This window comes from Aplidium turbinatum, chromosome 4 (assembly GCF_918807975.1).
Source record: "Aplidium turbinatum chromosome 4, kaAplTurb1.1, whole genome shotgun sequence".
Classification (NCBI taxonomy): Eukaryota; Metazoa; Chordata; class Ascidiacea; order Aplousobranchia; family Polyclinidae; genus Aplidium; species Aplidium turbinatum.
In genome coordinates this window covers 8,609,678-8,625,977 of record NC_137475.1, presented here as the reverse complement: position 1 = coordinate 8,625,977, position 16,300 = coordinate 8,609,678, and the positions used below count along the sequence as shown (strand labels likewise).

Below are 16,300 nucleotides of genomic sequence, written 5' to 3'. Positions count from 1 at the left end.
TTTAATGGGCAAAGACATATTGAAAGAATGCTTTCAATGGTCGTTGGTTAATTCTTGGTCGCTGGTTTGAATCTTCATCCTCGGCTTACTCAGTCTGAGAATGCATATTCAAACCAACAGCAGTTGTTTTTCAATCTCAGTGGCGAACCTTTTTTATTCAATGAAGTAGTGTGCCTGCCTCTGCACACTAGTGTGTATGAATGTGTAGTTAGATTTACTGTGATGGGGTGGTGGCTGACTAGATGACTGCTTATGGTCTTTCGCTACCATCCTGATTGCGCCATAATCTAACCAACAGTTGTACAATGCATTGTTTTGACAATTACATTTTACTCTGATTGTTTGTTAATATAGCCTATGGCGCTGTTAAAACAAAACAAATTGACTTGACTATTGAAACCAAAACGCAGCAAAATGTCAGATGAACAGTGTCAGATGCTTGTGTTTCTTCGTGGAAATTCAAAATAAAACTTGTTTGTTTCGAGTGGTTTATACCGTGTGAATGTTTGGCACCTAGCAAACAAAATAAGTTTACGCTATTGTAGCCTATGCGCTGACGCCGCCAATTTTTTTACAAGTTACGTTGACGCATACGGCGTAGGCTATGGTTTTTCGAACGTTTGCGTTTAAGCTGATGGCGTCAATATTTTTTGTATGCGCGTACATCACTGGGTTTAGCCTACTTAGGCCTAAGTGGTATCCTACAATTAAAGAAGTCATAAAATTTGCACATAGGCTACAAGATAAAAAAAATTCGAAATCGTACGCAAAGATTTCTATAAGGCGAGATTCACACCGAACATACAAAACCGTCTTCAGCATACAAAAACGTCGCACGAAAAATGGCGCAAGTTTGTGTCTTTTTTTAAGGGAAAGTGGTGTAACTTGGACCAGTGTGTAATTTGGACCAGTCCCCTAACTCAAAAAATAAAAATCGTTTTGTCAATATTTTTGAACAGCTTAAAAGAAAAAATAATAATAGCCCGGATGTAAAAAAACTCAGCGCATTTGGTTTAGAAACGTGGATGGGAGATTGAAATTTGTGGTTTTGGGTATGCTGATGTTATTTTGGGGAGTTGGTTGCTTAGCGCTCAGATGTTATTGGCATGACGTTTGAGACTGATATGATGTTGGTATTATCTTTAACCTATAAGGAGATGTTGTGATCAATTACAAGACTTATAAACAAGTATGGAAGTCATAGTTGGTAATTTTTAACAGTGCGTAATTTGGACCAGTCATCTCACCAATGCAGCATCGCGTCAGTTCAAAATTCCCAAAGCTACATTGTTAAGACATGTTGTTCCCGACAATTATTCACCAAATCAAACGTCATATAAAACCTATATGGTCTACTTAACCTAGCTGGCATCTTACGTCATGGAAATTGCTTGAAAATGTCCAAATATTGCACCATCGTTCGTAAGACCTGATGAAACATTGCATCACCACCTTTGAACACCTGTTTGAATTGCGTGACAATGTCTTTCATTATTGCGTCACAGTTACTGTTTAAGTGAGTTTGAGATATCGCAAATCATTCTAGTCATTCGTAAAATGGTTGCTTGGAAGTTGGAGGCATATTTAACTGTTTGCTTAGTGCTTGCCAGCTGGACGAAAATTCCGTCTTTTATCTAAGTAATTTGGATTGTAGTGACAAGTTTTTAGTGGTGTATCGCGTTGCTCCCCATTTTCGACAGCTTTGAGGCTATTTTTACAGAAATACACTTTTTGAATAGACGTTTCAAAGGAGTGTTTCTTTTTCGGTCATTACATACAGACGAACGGATCCGAGAATCTTATGTTACAATTTTCCCACGAAGAGATTATGGTTTACCGCTGTGACCACATGTCAATAATAGGCTAAAATAAATATGCTACACAAGGGTCAAAAAACATTGGTCGACAACTTGATCTTTCCGAAAATATTGAAGATCAACTGGTCAAACATGTTTTGGGAATGTAGTCAAGATTTTATGGTTTAAGGGCCACAGACTTAAGAAAGCTTGCGTATGACATTTCGTCTGCCAATAATATCACCTACCCGCTTCAACAGTGAAAAGAGTTTGGCTGGAAAAAGTTGGATGAGGGGATTCTTGAGAACCGCCATCCAAATATTTCATTGTGAAGACCTCAAGCAACTACTCGAATGGTCCAAAATACACATCCCAATGGTCCAAAATACACACCATATGTGTAATTTGGACCATTTTTGAATATTTTTTATTGCTTAATTATTCTGTATATTTTTTATTGTAGGGGAGATGTTCCACCAACGGACAGGGTACGACCAATGGACCACCCTTCTATTTCTTAAAATAAAAGTTAGAAGCACGAAAAATGTTATTGTGGTATCGAGATTAACCTTTTTGGTTTTAGAAATCTTCCTTGCGGGGACCTGTGATTTTTTTTCATATTGTTATGAAGGAAAGTATGTTTTACAAGGTAGAAAGTAAATTTTGAACATTTTTCTTCTGCAATTTTTTTCACTCATCGATTTATTTTTTCAAGACTATTTTTTGTTTGCTGATTGCTTATTCATTGATTAATGAAATTGCAATGAGATAAATGTTTAAATTTTATCCATCATTAAACTAGGCCATAAAATCCAAGAACTATCGTGTATCTGACCAACGGACCACCCACCTGTTTGACCAGTGGGTCACTAGCTAATTGTTAAACAATGTCTTCCTTTATGTATTCAGACTAAAGATGTCAGAAATTAAAACAACTAGCAATAAAACAGGGTTGTTTAGTTCTGAAAATCTCAACAAAGCTGTCGAAGATGTTTTGAAACAAAATATTTTTGTTCGAAACTCGGCGACCTATATGAAATAGGCTACCACGAACAACGTTGGCTCGTTATGTTAAAGAATGAATCAATGGATAGTGAGAAAACTACTGCACCAACAACCGTGGCATCTACAAAACACCTGTCTGGTATCTTAAAGTTTTCTGCAACTTTAGAAAAATATGAGATTTAAAAAGAGTATAGTAAACACCAAAAACACTTGAATCTCATATTATGAAATTGAATTGAATATGAAAATATGAAATGAAATTTCATAATAAAAGCATATTTATAGTGCTTGTTGCTTATGTTGTTGTGTTGTTTGTATGTTGTTCGTGTATTAAATAGTCCAAAATAAGCACTAGTGCATCAGCTTTTTGCCAAGTAGAAGTGACCCGTTGGTCGAGTAGCAGTGGCCCGTTGGTCGTATAGGGGTTTGACCAACGGGGCACTTTTTATTATCATTTAAAAGTTATTTTTCGGCAGTTAGTAGTTGGAAAATTAAAAAACTTTTTTGGCTGAATATACCAGGGTATGTGACCTACTGTTATGCCAAAAAAGAAGGACTCATAACCTTTGTATGGACAAAAAATAACAAATATTTGAAAAATGACCCGTTGGTGACACATCTCCCCTACGTAGTTTATATTTTCTACATTGGTTTGCAAGTACCTTGACTGTATCTGGGTGAAAAATAATACACATTGACCGGAAGTTGGCTGAGTTGTGCTTATTTTTCTTTAAGGGTTCAAAATACACACACCATTCAAACCAAGAATAGCCTACAGTTGTGAATCTCGCCTTATGGAATGAACAAAAACCTCAAGATGGAAAATGTAATGAACGTTTTTTATACCATCTCATTTTCATAAGCTACCATGCTGATTAAGCAGTCATCCCCTTACTCAAGCTTTATCATCATCATTATGTATTTTTTTTTAATTTCTGACCATCAAAGCAAAAATAAATATCACCTGCTATAGCATAGCAAGAGTCTGGAAAAAAAGTAGAAGCGGCAAAACGCGAAATTTAAAGCTTCAGTTCTGTTGTTTTTATTCATAAACATCACAGTGAAAACAATAAATGTCAACATAGCAAATGGGTAGGAAGAGGTAGAAGCAACAAAACGCAAACTCCATAATCAACACGCCACGTCGCAAAAGGGGATGAGAGCTTCATCAACACCATCAGGACATCATCATCTACCAGCTCATCCATTCCATCACCTACCAAGACAAGAATTCGGCTAAACAATAACTTATATTGGATCTCAAACCTCAATCGTCTTAGGCTACTGTGTGATGTGCAGTCTGACCATAGAAAGAGCTCAACACCTGCTCTCCTGGGCCCCAGCGAAACGAGCTTTTGCCTGAAGATGGGTTTCTTTTATGTCCCTTTTTTTTCTCCATCCTATTATTATTATTATTATGACTGCTCATCCACATCAGTATTGGAACTGTCAAATTCAATCCGTAGCGTAACACTTTTCGTTAGGCAGTCATTCATTACTACATGTGTGCTTCTCTCTGTTTTTGTTTTATTTTTTGCTATTTGTTTTTTTGGGGTCTTGTGGCCGTGCTGTAACTACTGATATATGGCCTACCAGCCTACATGATTTTCCATTCAGGCACATTTTACACTTTTCAAAGTTTTTCAACCTTTTCCCGTTCATTAACGTGCTAGTAGGTCTATATCGATTTTTGTAGTTGGTATCTTTTTCGTCCCGGAGGTATTAATGACGAAAAATAAAGTGATCGATTGATTGAAACTTTAAAAAGTGCTTAAGACCTAAATACGTTACCGGTACTAGGTTAAAAAAATGGCACGACCACAACACCTTCGGAAATATTTCAGATAAAAGAATTGAAAAAAGTTATAAAAAACACTGAACGGGCAATATAGGCAAGCCTATATATCGAAAACAAATATTTTCAAGATTTATGCGGTATAGATAGACTAGACACTTGCTGTGCAAATCGAGTGGTGATGGTCGTGAGGAGAAACACTAAAGATATGATTTGAAACACTTTTTGCTCAAATAAAAAGATAAAAAATCCAAAGATGATAAACTCACTTTCCCGCAAAAACATAGACTGTTTAATTTTTGTGCTATTAAATGAACTTGTATTAATTTATATTACATTTCTTTTTTGTTTAACTTTAAGAACTCTTGCTCCCTCTCAAAAACTAAACAATGAGACAGAAATTATGAGAAAAACATGCGGAAGTCATCCTGTTAAATTTTCATGAGTTTCTTTTCCAATGTTGGCCCCAAGACCGTAGCTACCTGTTAAGTTTAATCGTATGGTACGTCGAAATTCGACAAAATTATGGTACGTACTGAATGTGCTTGGTTATAGCTGTGTTTTTCGTTTGAACTCTTTATTTTTGCATGAGAAAATCATCCTTGAATTAGTCGATTAACTTGGATTTTTTTGTCAGCATCTGGAAAAACTTCCTTTTCACATCATAATCTTTGTGACAGATAAGCTCTCCTACACTAATCTTAACTTCATCTTTATTTGAGTGTGACATTACTAAAGCACTAATCTAAATAACCTTCTTAAGTGACATCCTTCAGCCTTCCTTTTTAAGTGACATCTGTTGATCATAGTAAAAGTAAACTGTGTTTGTTCATGTTTTGATACAAGATATTTGCACTACCATACTAAGTAGCCATTTCTTGTCAGTATGTTGCTCTTATTGTGCATGTGCGTGATCATGCACACATTCAAAACAATGACTTTACGTAGTTAAACTTAGCCAAAATTTGGCATGTTATCTGATACAAAGATCATTTTATAAGTCTTGTAATTATGTTGAAATTGTTGCTAATTTTGCATCTCCTAGTGCCCTTAATGCTGTCACCATAGTGGCTGCTATGTGCTTGGTTCAGTAATAATTAAACTTCAATGTTTTACAGGGATTTGTCAAAGTTGTAAAAAACAAGGCTTACTTCAAGCGATATCAAGTTAAGTTCAAGCGAAGGAGAGAAGGAAAAACTGATTACTATGCACGTAAACGGTTGGTTGTCCAAGACAAAAATAAGTACAACACTCCTAAATATCGCATGATCGTGAGGTTTACAAACAAGGATATTATTACTCAGGTACACTTTATTTTAACGTAAATCTATAGCTAACTGCAAACGATGTATGTAGGTTAGCCTGTACAAGTTTTTGGGAGCTGGTATAGGCTACAAATCCCCCCCCCCCTCCCCTTGGTAACTCATGACAAAGAGGAATTCACCAAAACATGTGGATTGAAGTGTGTGAACAGTAAAGCAAAGGTAAAGTAGTTTCACCCTATATGTTTGGTCGATTGTCATGTCTTTGTCATGAGTTACCAAGAGGGGGGACTTGTATACCAGCTCTGTTTTTTGTGAAAAAATTTTTTCTTGTAACCGTAGGCTAGACATTTACAAGTTCTTGTTTTTTCTTGTAGGTACAAATCACTGAACTTTTTGAATTGGAAATGTTAATGCTCTTAAAATTGTTGATTTGCAGTGCTCAATTAGCTGTGTCGTCATATGTCTACTTGCATTCTAATTTGGTAATCATAAAGTTATGGCAGTGGCTATTTGACCGGCTCCGGTCTTTGAATCTGAAACACTATTTGACCGGTCATGACGTCACTACATAAGCACTTTTTTCTTTCAAAGCAAAAGACGATAAGCGCCTTAAGTTTTAAATTCAACACGTTTTCGTCAACTGAGTCCGTGGCGCATGCGTAATGTCTCGGGCTGCCATTCTAGAGGGAATGAGTTCCAAGAGTTTTCGTTTGTTTGCAGAAAATTTTAAAATGTTTGCGGAAACTGCGATCACCGACTTCGGCTTTTTTATTTCGATCTTTTCAAGGTACAAACTGACGGTACGAATTAGGTTGCATCCGTTTTGTATAACCTGTGGTTATTACATCGGCCAATCAGTTCTTATTTCTAGTTTTAGTTTACCTATGTTTATGGCTCTAAACTGTCACACTATGTTTAAAAATCAATTTACTTTTAGATAGCGTATGCTCGTATTGAGGGAGACGTGGTCGTGTGCTCTGCATATGCCCATGAACTACCTCGATATGGAGTGAAGGTCGGGTTAACAAACTATGCTGCTGCTTATTGCACTGGACTTCTACTTGCCAGAAGAGTAAGTCTTGCTTTATATTTCAAATAATAGTTTGAAAAAGCTTTGGTAGAGAGTTTGCTTTGTTGAACCATAGACAAACAAAACAAAGTAGCCTTAGCGGGTTTAACATAATGTATCAGGAATTACTTAAATCTGGGCAACACTAAAAGGCGGAAACACGGAAATAAGCCGAAATAACTTTAGAATTAAAACAGTCATAGTATTTAATGATCTCACAATTGCTTCTAAATAATATCTTTCAATGATATTTCAACATAAGAAAATGTTTGGTATTGAGTTGTGGCTAAAAATCGCATTTCCGCCTTTTTCCTATTTCAATAAATTCCATTAAATTTCGAAATTTACTCCAACAACTGTGGAATTAAAACAGTCAAAGTATTTAATGACCTCACAATTACTTCTAAACAATATCTTTCAATGATATTTCAACATAAAAGTAGGTTCGGTGGTGAGTTGTTGTTAAAAATCGCATTTCCGCCTTTTTCCTGTTTAAATAAATTCCTTTCAATTTTCGAAATTTACACCAATAACTGTGGAATTAAAACAGTCAAAGTATTTAATGACCTCACAATTGCTTCTAAACAATATCTTTCAATGATATTTCAACATAAAAGTAGGTTTGGTGGTGAGTTGTTGTTAAAAATCGCATTTCCGCCTTTTTCCATGTTGCAACATTTCATTCTTTTATGATGAAGTTATCGCCATGTTAAACAATATGGACGCCAAGATCGTATTTCCGCGTTTGCTACATCGGCATTAAATCGCTACTTCTGCGGACAATACGCCATTTCACGCCCGGCTTATTTCCGCTTTCCGCATTTCCGCCTTTTAGTGTTGCCCCTTAAATCTGCTATATACAAAAAATGAAATTGTAAGATACATTTGAGTTTTGCACTGTAACGTGTAACGACACTCCAGACTGAAATGCACAAACTGAACAGGTGATACAAGAATGATTACAAGTCAATTATACGGCGAGAGACAGATCACATGAGGTGTAAACTACAGGCATTGGACAAACAATTAGAACACACACAAAAGGAACGATGAGCCACAGGCAAATAACTGTCAGTTGAGGGACGGATTAATATGTTAATTTACTCATAACATTTTTGTTTTTTGTGTGTAATACATTATGTTAAGCCCGCTAAGGTTGCTTTGTTTTGTTTGTCTAAATCAGTGGTTTTCAACCTTCAAACCCGATGAAACATTAAATGTGCGTGCGTGTTTCACAGTGCGGTCACAATTTTACAATATGCTAATGACTCCACGTTAAAATAAGAAGCTTTGCAGAAAGTAAGATCTTCTGCGGACCGGAAAAAAAATTACACGGACCGGCGGTTGAGAACCACTTGTCTAAATAATAGTTTATTACACAAATTGTCACTTCTCAATGTTTCTGTGATAACAAACGACGCAAGTGAAAGTTTATTTGATTATGGGTGAGTATAATGTTCAGAAACTCCCATTGCTATACGTAACTGCAGACCTTGAATTCAACTAATTAATGCTTCGGTATATTTATTACGGTGAATTATAACAAAGTGTAATAGTTATGTATATGTGCTAGTAAGTTAACTACTTTTATTTCTGTAAATTTTTGTCTGTAACATGTACCATAGGACATTTTAGCCATTACCTGAACCACTACATTACATGTTACAGCTTGTCAACAAAACATATGTAGGAGGATGAAAATGTCATGTGATATTTGAATGGCCTTGCAGCTTTCAAGTACATCTGTTGATAAATATAGTTGAGTCAGAAAGAGTTTGTTATGTAATCAAAAAAACAAAGAGCCCAGAATGTAGGTACTAAACTCATGTTCAGCAAACGTTTTGAAAACTATATTGTCTTCAACTTCGGTGCTATAAATGTTGGCAATCCCTGACGCCACTTGGTTTTAAATTAAATTGCTGCTGATGTCACAAGGAATAAATCAACAATCCAGATTAGTTTAACCAGGTGTTCTAACCATTTTGCTCCTAAGTTTTTTTATGTTTGTTTTGTTGTTTTCTTTTTCTGAATTTTTGTTCACGTCAACAATTACTTTTTCAGCTTTTAAACAAGTTTGGTTTGGACAAGATATACGAAGGCCAGACTGAAGTTGATGGTGACGAATACTATGTGGAAGACATTGATGGAAAGCCTGGTGCTTTCAGGTTAGATTAAAAAATTATGAACTATTCATAAAGTACTGCAGTAGACAACTTTTCAAAAACTATTTTTTTGAATATTTATGGTGTTTTGTTGGTTCCAATTGTTCTTGTAACCTTTTAGATCTGAATGCTGTTTTTAGTTGTATTGAAATTAGTTGTAGCATCTAGACAAGCAGACTTCATTCCATATTTATCTTTGTACGGCACAAGTTTTAACAGACAAAATGATTGTCCAGTGTTTGTTGCATTGTCCATCAAACTCCGGTAGATAAATTTTCAAACTGCTTCTTGATTTCAGAGCATTCTTGGATGTGGGACTCGCCCGTACCACCACTGGTGCACGAGTATTTGGAGCGATGAAGGGAGCTGCAGATGGTGGCCTTGACGTCCCGCATTCAGTGAAAAGATTTCCAGGCATATTTCTACATCTAGTTTCTGACTAGAAAGAGAGAGAGCAGGGTCCACATTCTGTGTTTTTAATATGAAACACTCTACACTCACCTGTTCGGTTTTTTTACTGTAGCATCACAATTACATGACTTAATCGACGATAATTTTAAAATGCACGTTTCCATGTTTTTTACGACTTAAATAAGTGCTATTTTAATATTGCTTTGCAGTCAAAGTTGTAAATTTTTGCTCTATATGTCCATACGATGTAGTTAACTTATATTTATAACTTTATTTAAATGCAATTTAGCAAAATTTTGAGGCCAATCTGGCAAAAGTGAAGCTTTGTTACTACGTTTACTGAAGTTCAAACTTTCAAACCAAGTTTCATCAAAGGAAATTTTTGCTACTGTACAAAGCGACCACTTTATTTTGCCTGAAGGTTACGACCCGGAGTCCAAGGACTTTAGCGCCGAAGTCCATCGCGAGCACATTTTCGGCCAACATGTAAGCAAGTACATGCAAACTCTTGAAGAGGAAGATGAAGACGCTTTCAGGAAGCAGGTACCTTACCAAAATGGTGTTTAATATTGTAAAGATGTGCCCTTTTTTTGCTAAACGTCAGACCAGTATCATGATATTATACTCCAGGTAATTCTCAACGTGTTTGCTTCAACCAAGTATGTCTGATTAGGTACATTTCTGTGGTGCATCTGACACTTATCAACCCATGCATCAGTTAAAACTCATTGTTCTTATTTTAGACTTACTGCTTTCTGGGATGTGCAATTTTTTATGCTTTTTTTGCGTCACAGTTTTCTCAATACCTGAAGAATGGAATCACTGCTGATGACATCGAGAACATGTACATGAAAGCCCACGCTGCTATTCGAGAAGACCCAACACCTAAAGCCAAGGTTGAAAAGAAGGTTACAGCAAGAAGGTAAAGATCACTTTCACGTTTCTACTTTTAGTATTATGCAATTTTTCTACTGTATTTTACCACACTCTTAGTTTCTGTTGCGTATAACATCAATTTCGTTGCCTTTTATTTTTGTACACCTATTTTTTGCCAGTCTGGAGATCTACTTGACAATGGTTATATGTCGTGGCACTGGTTGGGGCATTTAATTACCTTTCGTTAATTCTTGTTCGCTGTCTCTGCTTACAGCCAAACGTGGCTTAGAATAAAATCGTAGTAACTTCGGAAAGTTTGTTTCAAAGACATTTTGGTATTTAAATTCACCTGCTATAATATAACATTGTCTTCTTTACAGATGGAACAGAAAGAAGATGTCACTTGCCCAGAAGAGGGATCGTGTCAAGCAGAAGAAGGCTTCATTCCTCCGCGCCCTGCAAGCTGGAGATGCCTAAACTCTGTTTCCGTTCAAATTGCGTATTTTCGCAAATCTCAAATATCACCGAAAAAAATCGCGTGTTGTTGTGTGTGAGTGGATTATTCAGATAGTTGTGGCTACCATCATGTAGCGTTATGCTTGCCAGGTAATGTCATATGATGCTCAAACAGCATTAGAAGCTGAGCAATAGCACATGGTCGCCGAAGTCGTTTTGCTGACAAACCAGAAGCTTTTTTCGAAAGGTCATTAGAATGACCTCCCCTTTCGCCTGGTAGCATTCTTTAGATACGGTTCCCCAGCCAGGTGGATCAATTAGCTAAGAAAAGACGCAGGCAGCGGCGATGACATGCTATCCATGAATATCGCGATGATATTCTCGGGCCCTGAATCTAGACAGTTCCAAGAGAAACGCACTACAGTAGAACTCGATTAATCCGGATGGAATCTCCGGTCAAATCGAATCCGGATTAACCGAGTTCTACTGTATATCCAAAAAGTATGCCGTTGTCTCTAAAAGTATTGTACCCCATGTCAACGCTACTGGTCATGTCTGAGGTGCTATTCTGAAAATTGTTCATTTCTCAATGGATAGAGAGAGAATTATGTGTCCGAAACAAGGCAAAACTCGTTAGGTACAAAGATCATTAATCATCATCATCAACAGTATCATAGCCGATGCGGCCTTTGATGAACTAGATGCTCAGTTCGTAAATTTTTCCAGTGTTCCCTTTGTCGCGCAGTGTCCCAAAGTGTTCTTGGTTGGCTGATTGATGTATTGAAATTGGATATAAATGTTGTTCTTTGTCTGCCACGAGCACGTTTCCCGAGAAGGCGGCCGCTTAGACAGAGATTTTCGAAATCTTCCTTTCTGATAATGTGACCGAGAAATTTGAGTTGCCTTTGAGTTATGTTGTTCAATAGTTCCTTATCTTGATGTACTTGGTTCAAAACTTCTGCATTTGTGATGTGATCAGTATATGAAATCCTGAGCATTCTTCTGTAAAACCACATTTCTGCTGCTTCAATGTTACGCCTAGTTTCTGTGTTGAAAGTCCATGTTTCACAACCATACTGGAGAACAGACCACACTAACACTTTGAGAAGTCGCACCTTCAGAAGAATAGAAAGCTTGCGATCCAATAGAATAGGTCGTAGTCTATTAAAAGCGTCTTTAGCTAGGCCTATTCTTCTTCGTATCTCTTTCTTACATCGTGCGTCCGCTGTTAAGAGAGAACCAAGATAGTTGAAAGAAGACACTTGTTCAATTGTGTTGCCTCCCTGGTGAAGTACAAAGTGGGGTTCAGGACTTTGTTTGGAGATAGTCATGCATTTTGTTTTTTTGTCATTAATTTCAATTCCATATTTTGCACTGATGTCTGAAGTTTTGTTAATTAGTGTTTGTAAACCATCCGGGGATGTCGCTATGAGCACAGTGTCATCAGCATAGCGATGACACTGTGCTCATAGCGACATCCCCGGATGGTCATTAATAGAAGGGAAGATAAACGGTGAAAGAAATAAAGGCAGACCAAGAATGATTTGGACAAAAATAACTTATGAAAGTGCAGTACGCACAGGTGCTCATGGTCGAGAACAATGGCGCCTTATATGCAACCCTCAATACGAGGAAGAAACAAAATGATGATGAGAGAGAATTGCATCGATGCAAAAGTGATCCGACAGCTCGATTAGCTAGGCGCCTGATTTTACGACTGCAAGATCCAGCGTCGCTGGTTCAACGCTCCGGGTGTACGTTTGATCAACGCATTCCAAGGACACTTCTCTATTCAGAAGCATCTAGCCTAATGGGTAAAATAATTTACATACCACAATAGAAAACTTCACTCTGTTACCGGGCCTCGAATTTTTTTCCCACGACTTTATGTCTCATTTACATATTTCGGTAGGCCTAAGTGTTTTTGCGGTTCACAAAAGCCTTTCAAAAAAAGTAAGCTAGGATTTAGGGTAATTTTAAATCAATTCAGAAAATCTTACTTTTAGAGTGACCACAATCAATTTCTTTTCCAAATTTTTTTAAACTTGACTTGGTGTGTCTCCAGGCTTCGTTTATTTTTTCAAGTTCAATGTTTAGATTTGGACCTGGAGGGCGAAAATCGGCTGCTTACTTTGAAAACCGCACGAAAAAATGAATTGGTAAAAAGCAGTTACCGTACGCGCGCTGCGTTGTAACCAGTAATGGCTACACTTACAGAAGTATGCAAATGAGACAAAAAGATCGTGGGAAAAAAATTTGCGACAGGCCTGCGTCAGTGGTATAAAGCCTTTACAAGTAGGCTATGCGAAACTGCACTGATTAAGCTTCTCTGCTCGAGGGTGAAAATTTAATCAAAAGTTGATTAGCCTAGAAGGTTAGCGGGAGATAGGCTACCGACATGTGGCAAGCGAAATGTGACTAAGGAACGAGGATTGTGATGAAGGTTTTTATCATAATACTGTGACAGACAGGGAATGGGATGGAAGACAGATTTTGGGATAGAAGATGGAAAATGTCAAGGATGGAAGATCTTGATGATGGGATGGAGGACAAGACAATCTTCCATTCCAATTCCATCATTAACTTTCTAACGCTTTATCAAGACATGTAAAACATTACTTTGCTTGCTGAAATAATTCGAACGGTAGGCTACGTTCAAACAATAATTCAAACAGTATGTAATCCTTAGGAAAATACTGTTGTTAAATTTTTAGCTTAAATTTAGCCTATGGTTTCTAGGTTTATTTGTGGCATATTCAACGCGGAGATCACAAAATGTGAAGATGGAATGGAAGATTTCTAAGATGGAATGGAAGAAAATCTCAGGATGGAAGATGGAAAAAAACGTCTTCCATTCCATACCCTGGTGACAGACTTCTGTTTTATCTGGGTAATCAGATAAATGAATGTGGAACAGGTGCGAGAAGATTGGGTTGGGCATTGTAGGCTACGTGTTTATTCTCCTTGTAGTAGGCCTAGGCTAGTGTATCTTGACGTTGAACCAACGTAGTTAGCAGTTTGCGCCGGCAAACGCAGCTTGTAGGCTACCTTTTTGAGTATGACGCTATCATTCGAATCATTTCTCTTTTCGTACTATTATGACGTCTGTTCTTAGCGAAATCCATAATTTTAATGTTACTACAGTACATGAACGTACCAATTCTGTTGAGAATCGATTTAGTAGTTATAAGGATCGCCCAACAAAATTTCGGTGAGAGTGTATTGCTATTTCATTATTGTTTTTTAATTATTGATCAACTGAGTACATTTCGATAAAAATATCACGTGTCGAGTCACATGACTGAAATCAGCTGAATCGCGAATGAACATGTCACGCATGATTGCGTACCTTTTCGACGAGTGGGTAATGTTAAAGTGCCTACCGTAATTCTAAGCGCAATTATTTCATGTTAGTAGCCAAGGTCTTTTCGTTTACAGAAAGACCGTGATCAACGATAGAAGATAACGACACGGAGGGTCGGACTGTCTTGCTATTTTCACGCGTCCACGATATACTGGGTGGTATCGTTTGTACATTAAGGCTATCATTTGTTTTATACTTCTCATCTATGGGTGTGAGTTTACGGGCGGAACTAAGAATTCATTTTCAACACAACAGACATATTGAAACCAAAACGCAGCAAAACGTCAGATGAACACTTTCAGATGCTTGTGTTTCTTCGTGGAAATAATAAAACTTGTTTATTTGTTTATCTTTATCCTGCATTGCGGGAAAGCGGACTTGAGCGCTATGCATCGGTGTACGCCTTCCGACATACACCTGACCCACGCTGCAGCCGACAGCAATGTCTGTTTCCGGTTGTCTACTTTACTTATGACTTAAATTTGGTACTACCCATTACTCGAAATCGATCACTAGGTAGAGGCAATTATCGTAAAGTTTCTTGCCCAGAGAAACAACAGCAAGTGCGAGTGGCTGGAGTCGAACATGCAGGCTCTCGAATGCGAGCCCAACGCGCTAACCACTCGGCCACGGCTGCCGACTTGTTTGTTTCGAGTGGTTTATTCCTAACGTAAGTAACGTAACGCGATCCCATTAGAAGCGAAGGAAGGTTTCGGCCAAAAATATTCCAGTCCCTTTTTAGTCCGCCCCGATAGCTCAGTTGATTAGCGAGTGACTTCTGAAACGAAGAAGCTTCAAGATCAAGCGCGCTGGTTCGACTCTCGGGGTGTGCGCTTGAGCAACGCACGTTAAGGACTGCTCACCATTCAGCGGCATCTATTGGATGGAATAATTTCCTGGCATCAAGACTTCAACAATCGGAAACTTCACTCTGTCAATCTCGGTGACCGGGCCTGTGTCAGTGATTCAAAGCCTCTACAAGTATGCGAAACTGCCAGGATAAGCTCTGCAAGAAACTTTCCTAGTCCGAGGATAAAGATTCAATCAGTTTGCTGATAAGTGAAGAAGATTTTGTTTTTCTACGGTAACACGAAAGAAAACATTGATCGGCAGCCGTGGCCGAGTGGTTAGCGCGTTGGGCTCGCAGTCGAGAGCCTGCATGTTCGACTCCAGCTACCCGCACTTGCTGTTGTTTCTCTGGGCAAGAAACTTTACGATAATTGCCTCTACCTAGTGATCGATTTCGAGTAATGGGTAGTACCAAATTTAAGTCATAAGTAGAGTAGACAACCGGAAACAGTCATTGCCGTCGGCTGCAGCGTGGGTCAGGTGTACGTCGGAAGGCGTACACCGATGCATAGCGCTCAAGTCCGCTTTCCCGCAATGCAGGATAAAGATAAACAAACAAACAAACAAACAAACAAGACCTAGGATCTGCTTTAATTTTTGGGTCTATTTAACAATTTACATAAGACACGAAATTTTCTTGAATTTGTTTTTTTATGCACAAACTTTTTGAAATCTGCTTGTCAACAGCATCAATGCAATAGTAGCCTACGTTTGGAGCATAAGCCAACGAGTCCTTCACTTCACCACTTTTCTGTTTCGAACAAACTTACTGCCACTTTATTAAAAAGAAATCTGTAGGGGAAGGTGGGATTAGTTGAGTCAGTGGGTTAGTTGAGTCACCATTGTTTTCTGACTAACCAAGCATGACTTCGTGAAGATTAATTGCTAGAAACAATAAGCATTATGGGTAACTGCGTCCATCTTGCTTTAGCAGCCGTGCAAGTTATACAGGTTATACAGTCAGCAAAATGCCATTTTTTGGACTAAAAAGTAAATGTTTTCAGCTCAAAGTTGATTGGGATGCTGAAGCTATGCTAGGCGTAAGCGAACATAGCGTCAAAGTTTCATATAGTTTATAGCTATCTTAAGCACAGTACATTTGTGTAAGACCGATAAAGCTTTACGTATAGATAATATGTTCAATAATTGTCACGAGGAAGGATTGGGGTTGGTTGAGTCAATAGCTGCAGGGCTAGTTGAGGCAGTGACTCAACTAACCCTACCTCAAGTTGCAGGCTGCTGAAATCTTACT

At 37.9% G+C, this 16,300-nt stretch overlaps 1 protein-coding gene across 1 annotated transcript; it reads left to right on the top strand.

The window, feature by feature from the left end:
* The first annotated feature begins 4,993 nt into the window (after positions 1 to 4,993).
* LOC145768539 (large ribosomal subunit protein uL18) lies at positions 4,994 to 10,918 on the top strand. The gene is made up of 8 exons (XM_082580048.1): positions 4,994 to 5,124; positions 5,715 to 5,900; positions 6,799 to 6,933; positions 8,992 to 9,095; positions 9,391 to 9,506; positions 9,925 to 10,046; positions 10,298 to 10,425; positions 10,760 to 10,918. Exons 1-8 carry the CDS (start codon positions 5,122 to 5,124, stop codon positions 10,854 to 10,856), a joined length of 891 nt encoding a protein of 296 aa, XP_082436174.1. The 5' UTR covers positions 4,994 to 5,121; the 3' UTR covers positions 10,857 to 10,918.
* The last annotated feature ends 5,382 nt before the right edge of the window (positions 10,919 to 16,300 follow it).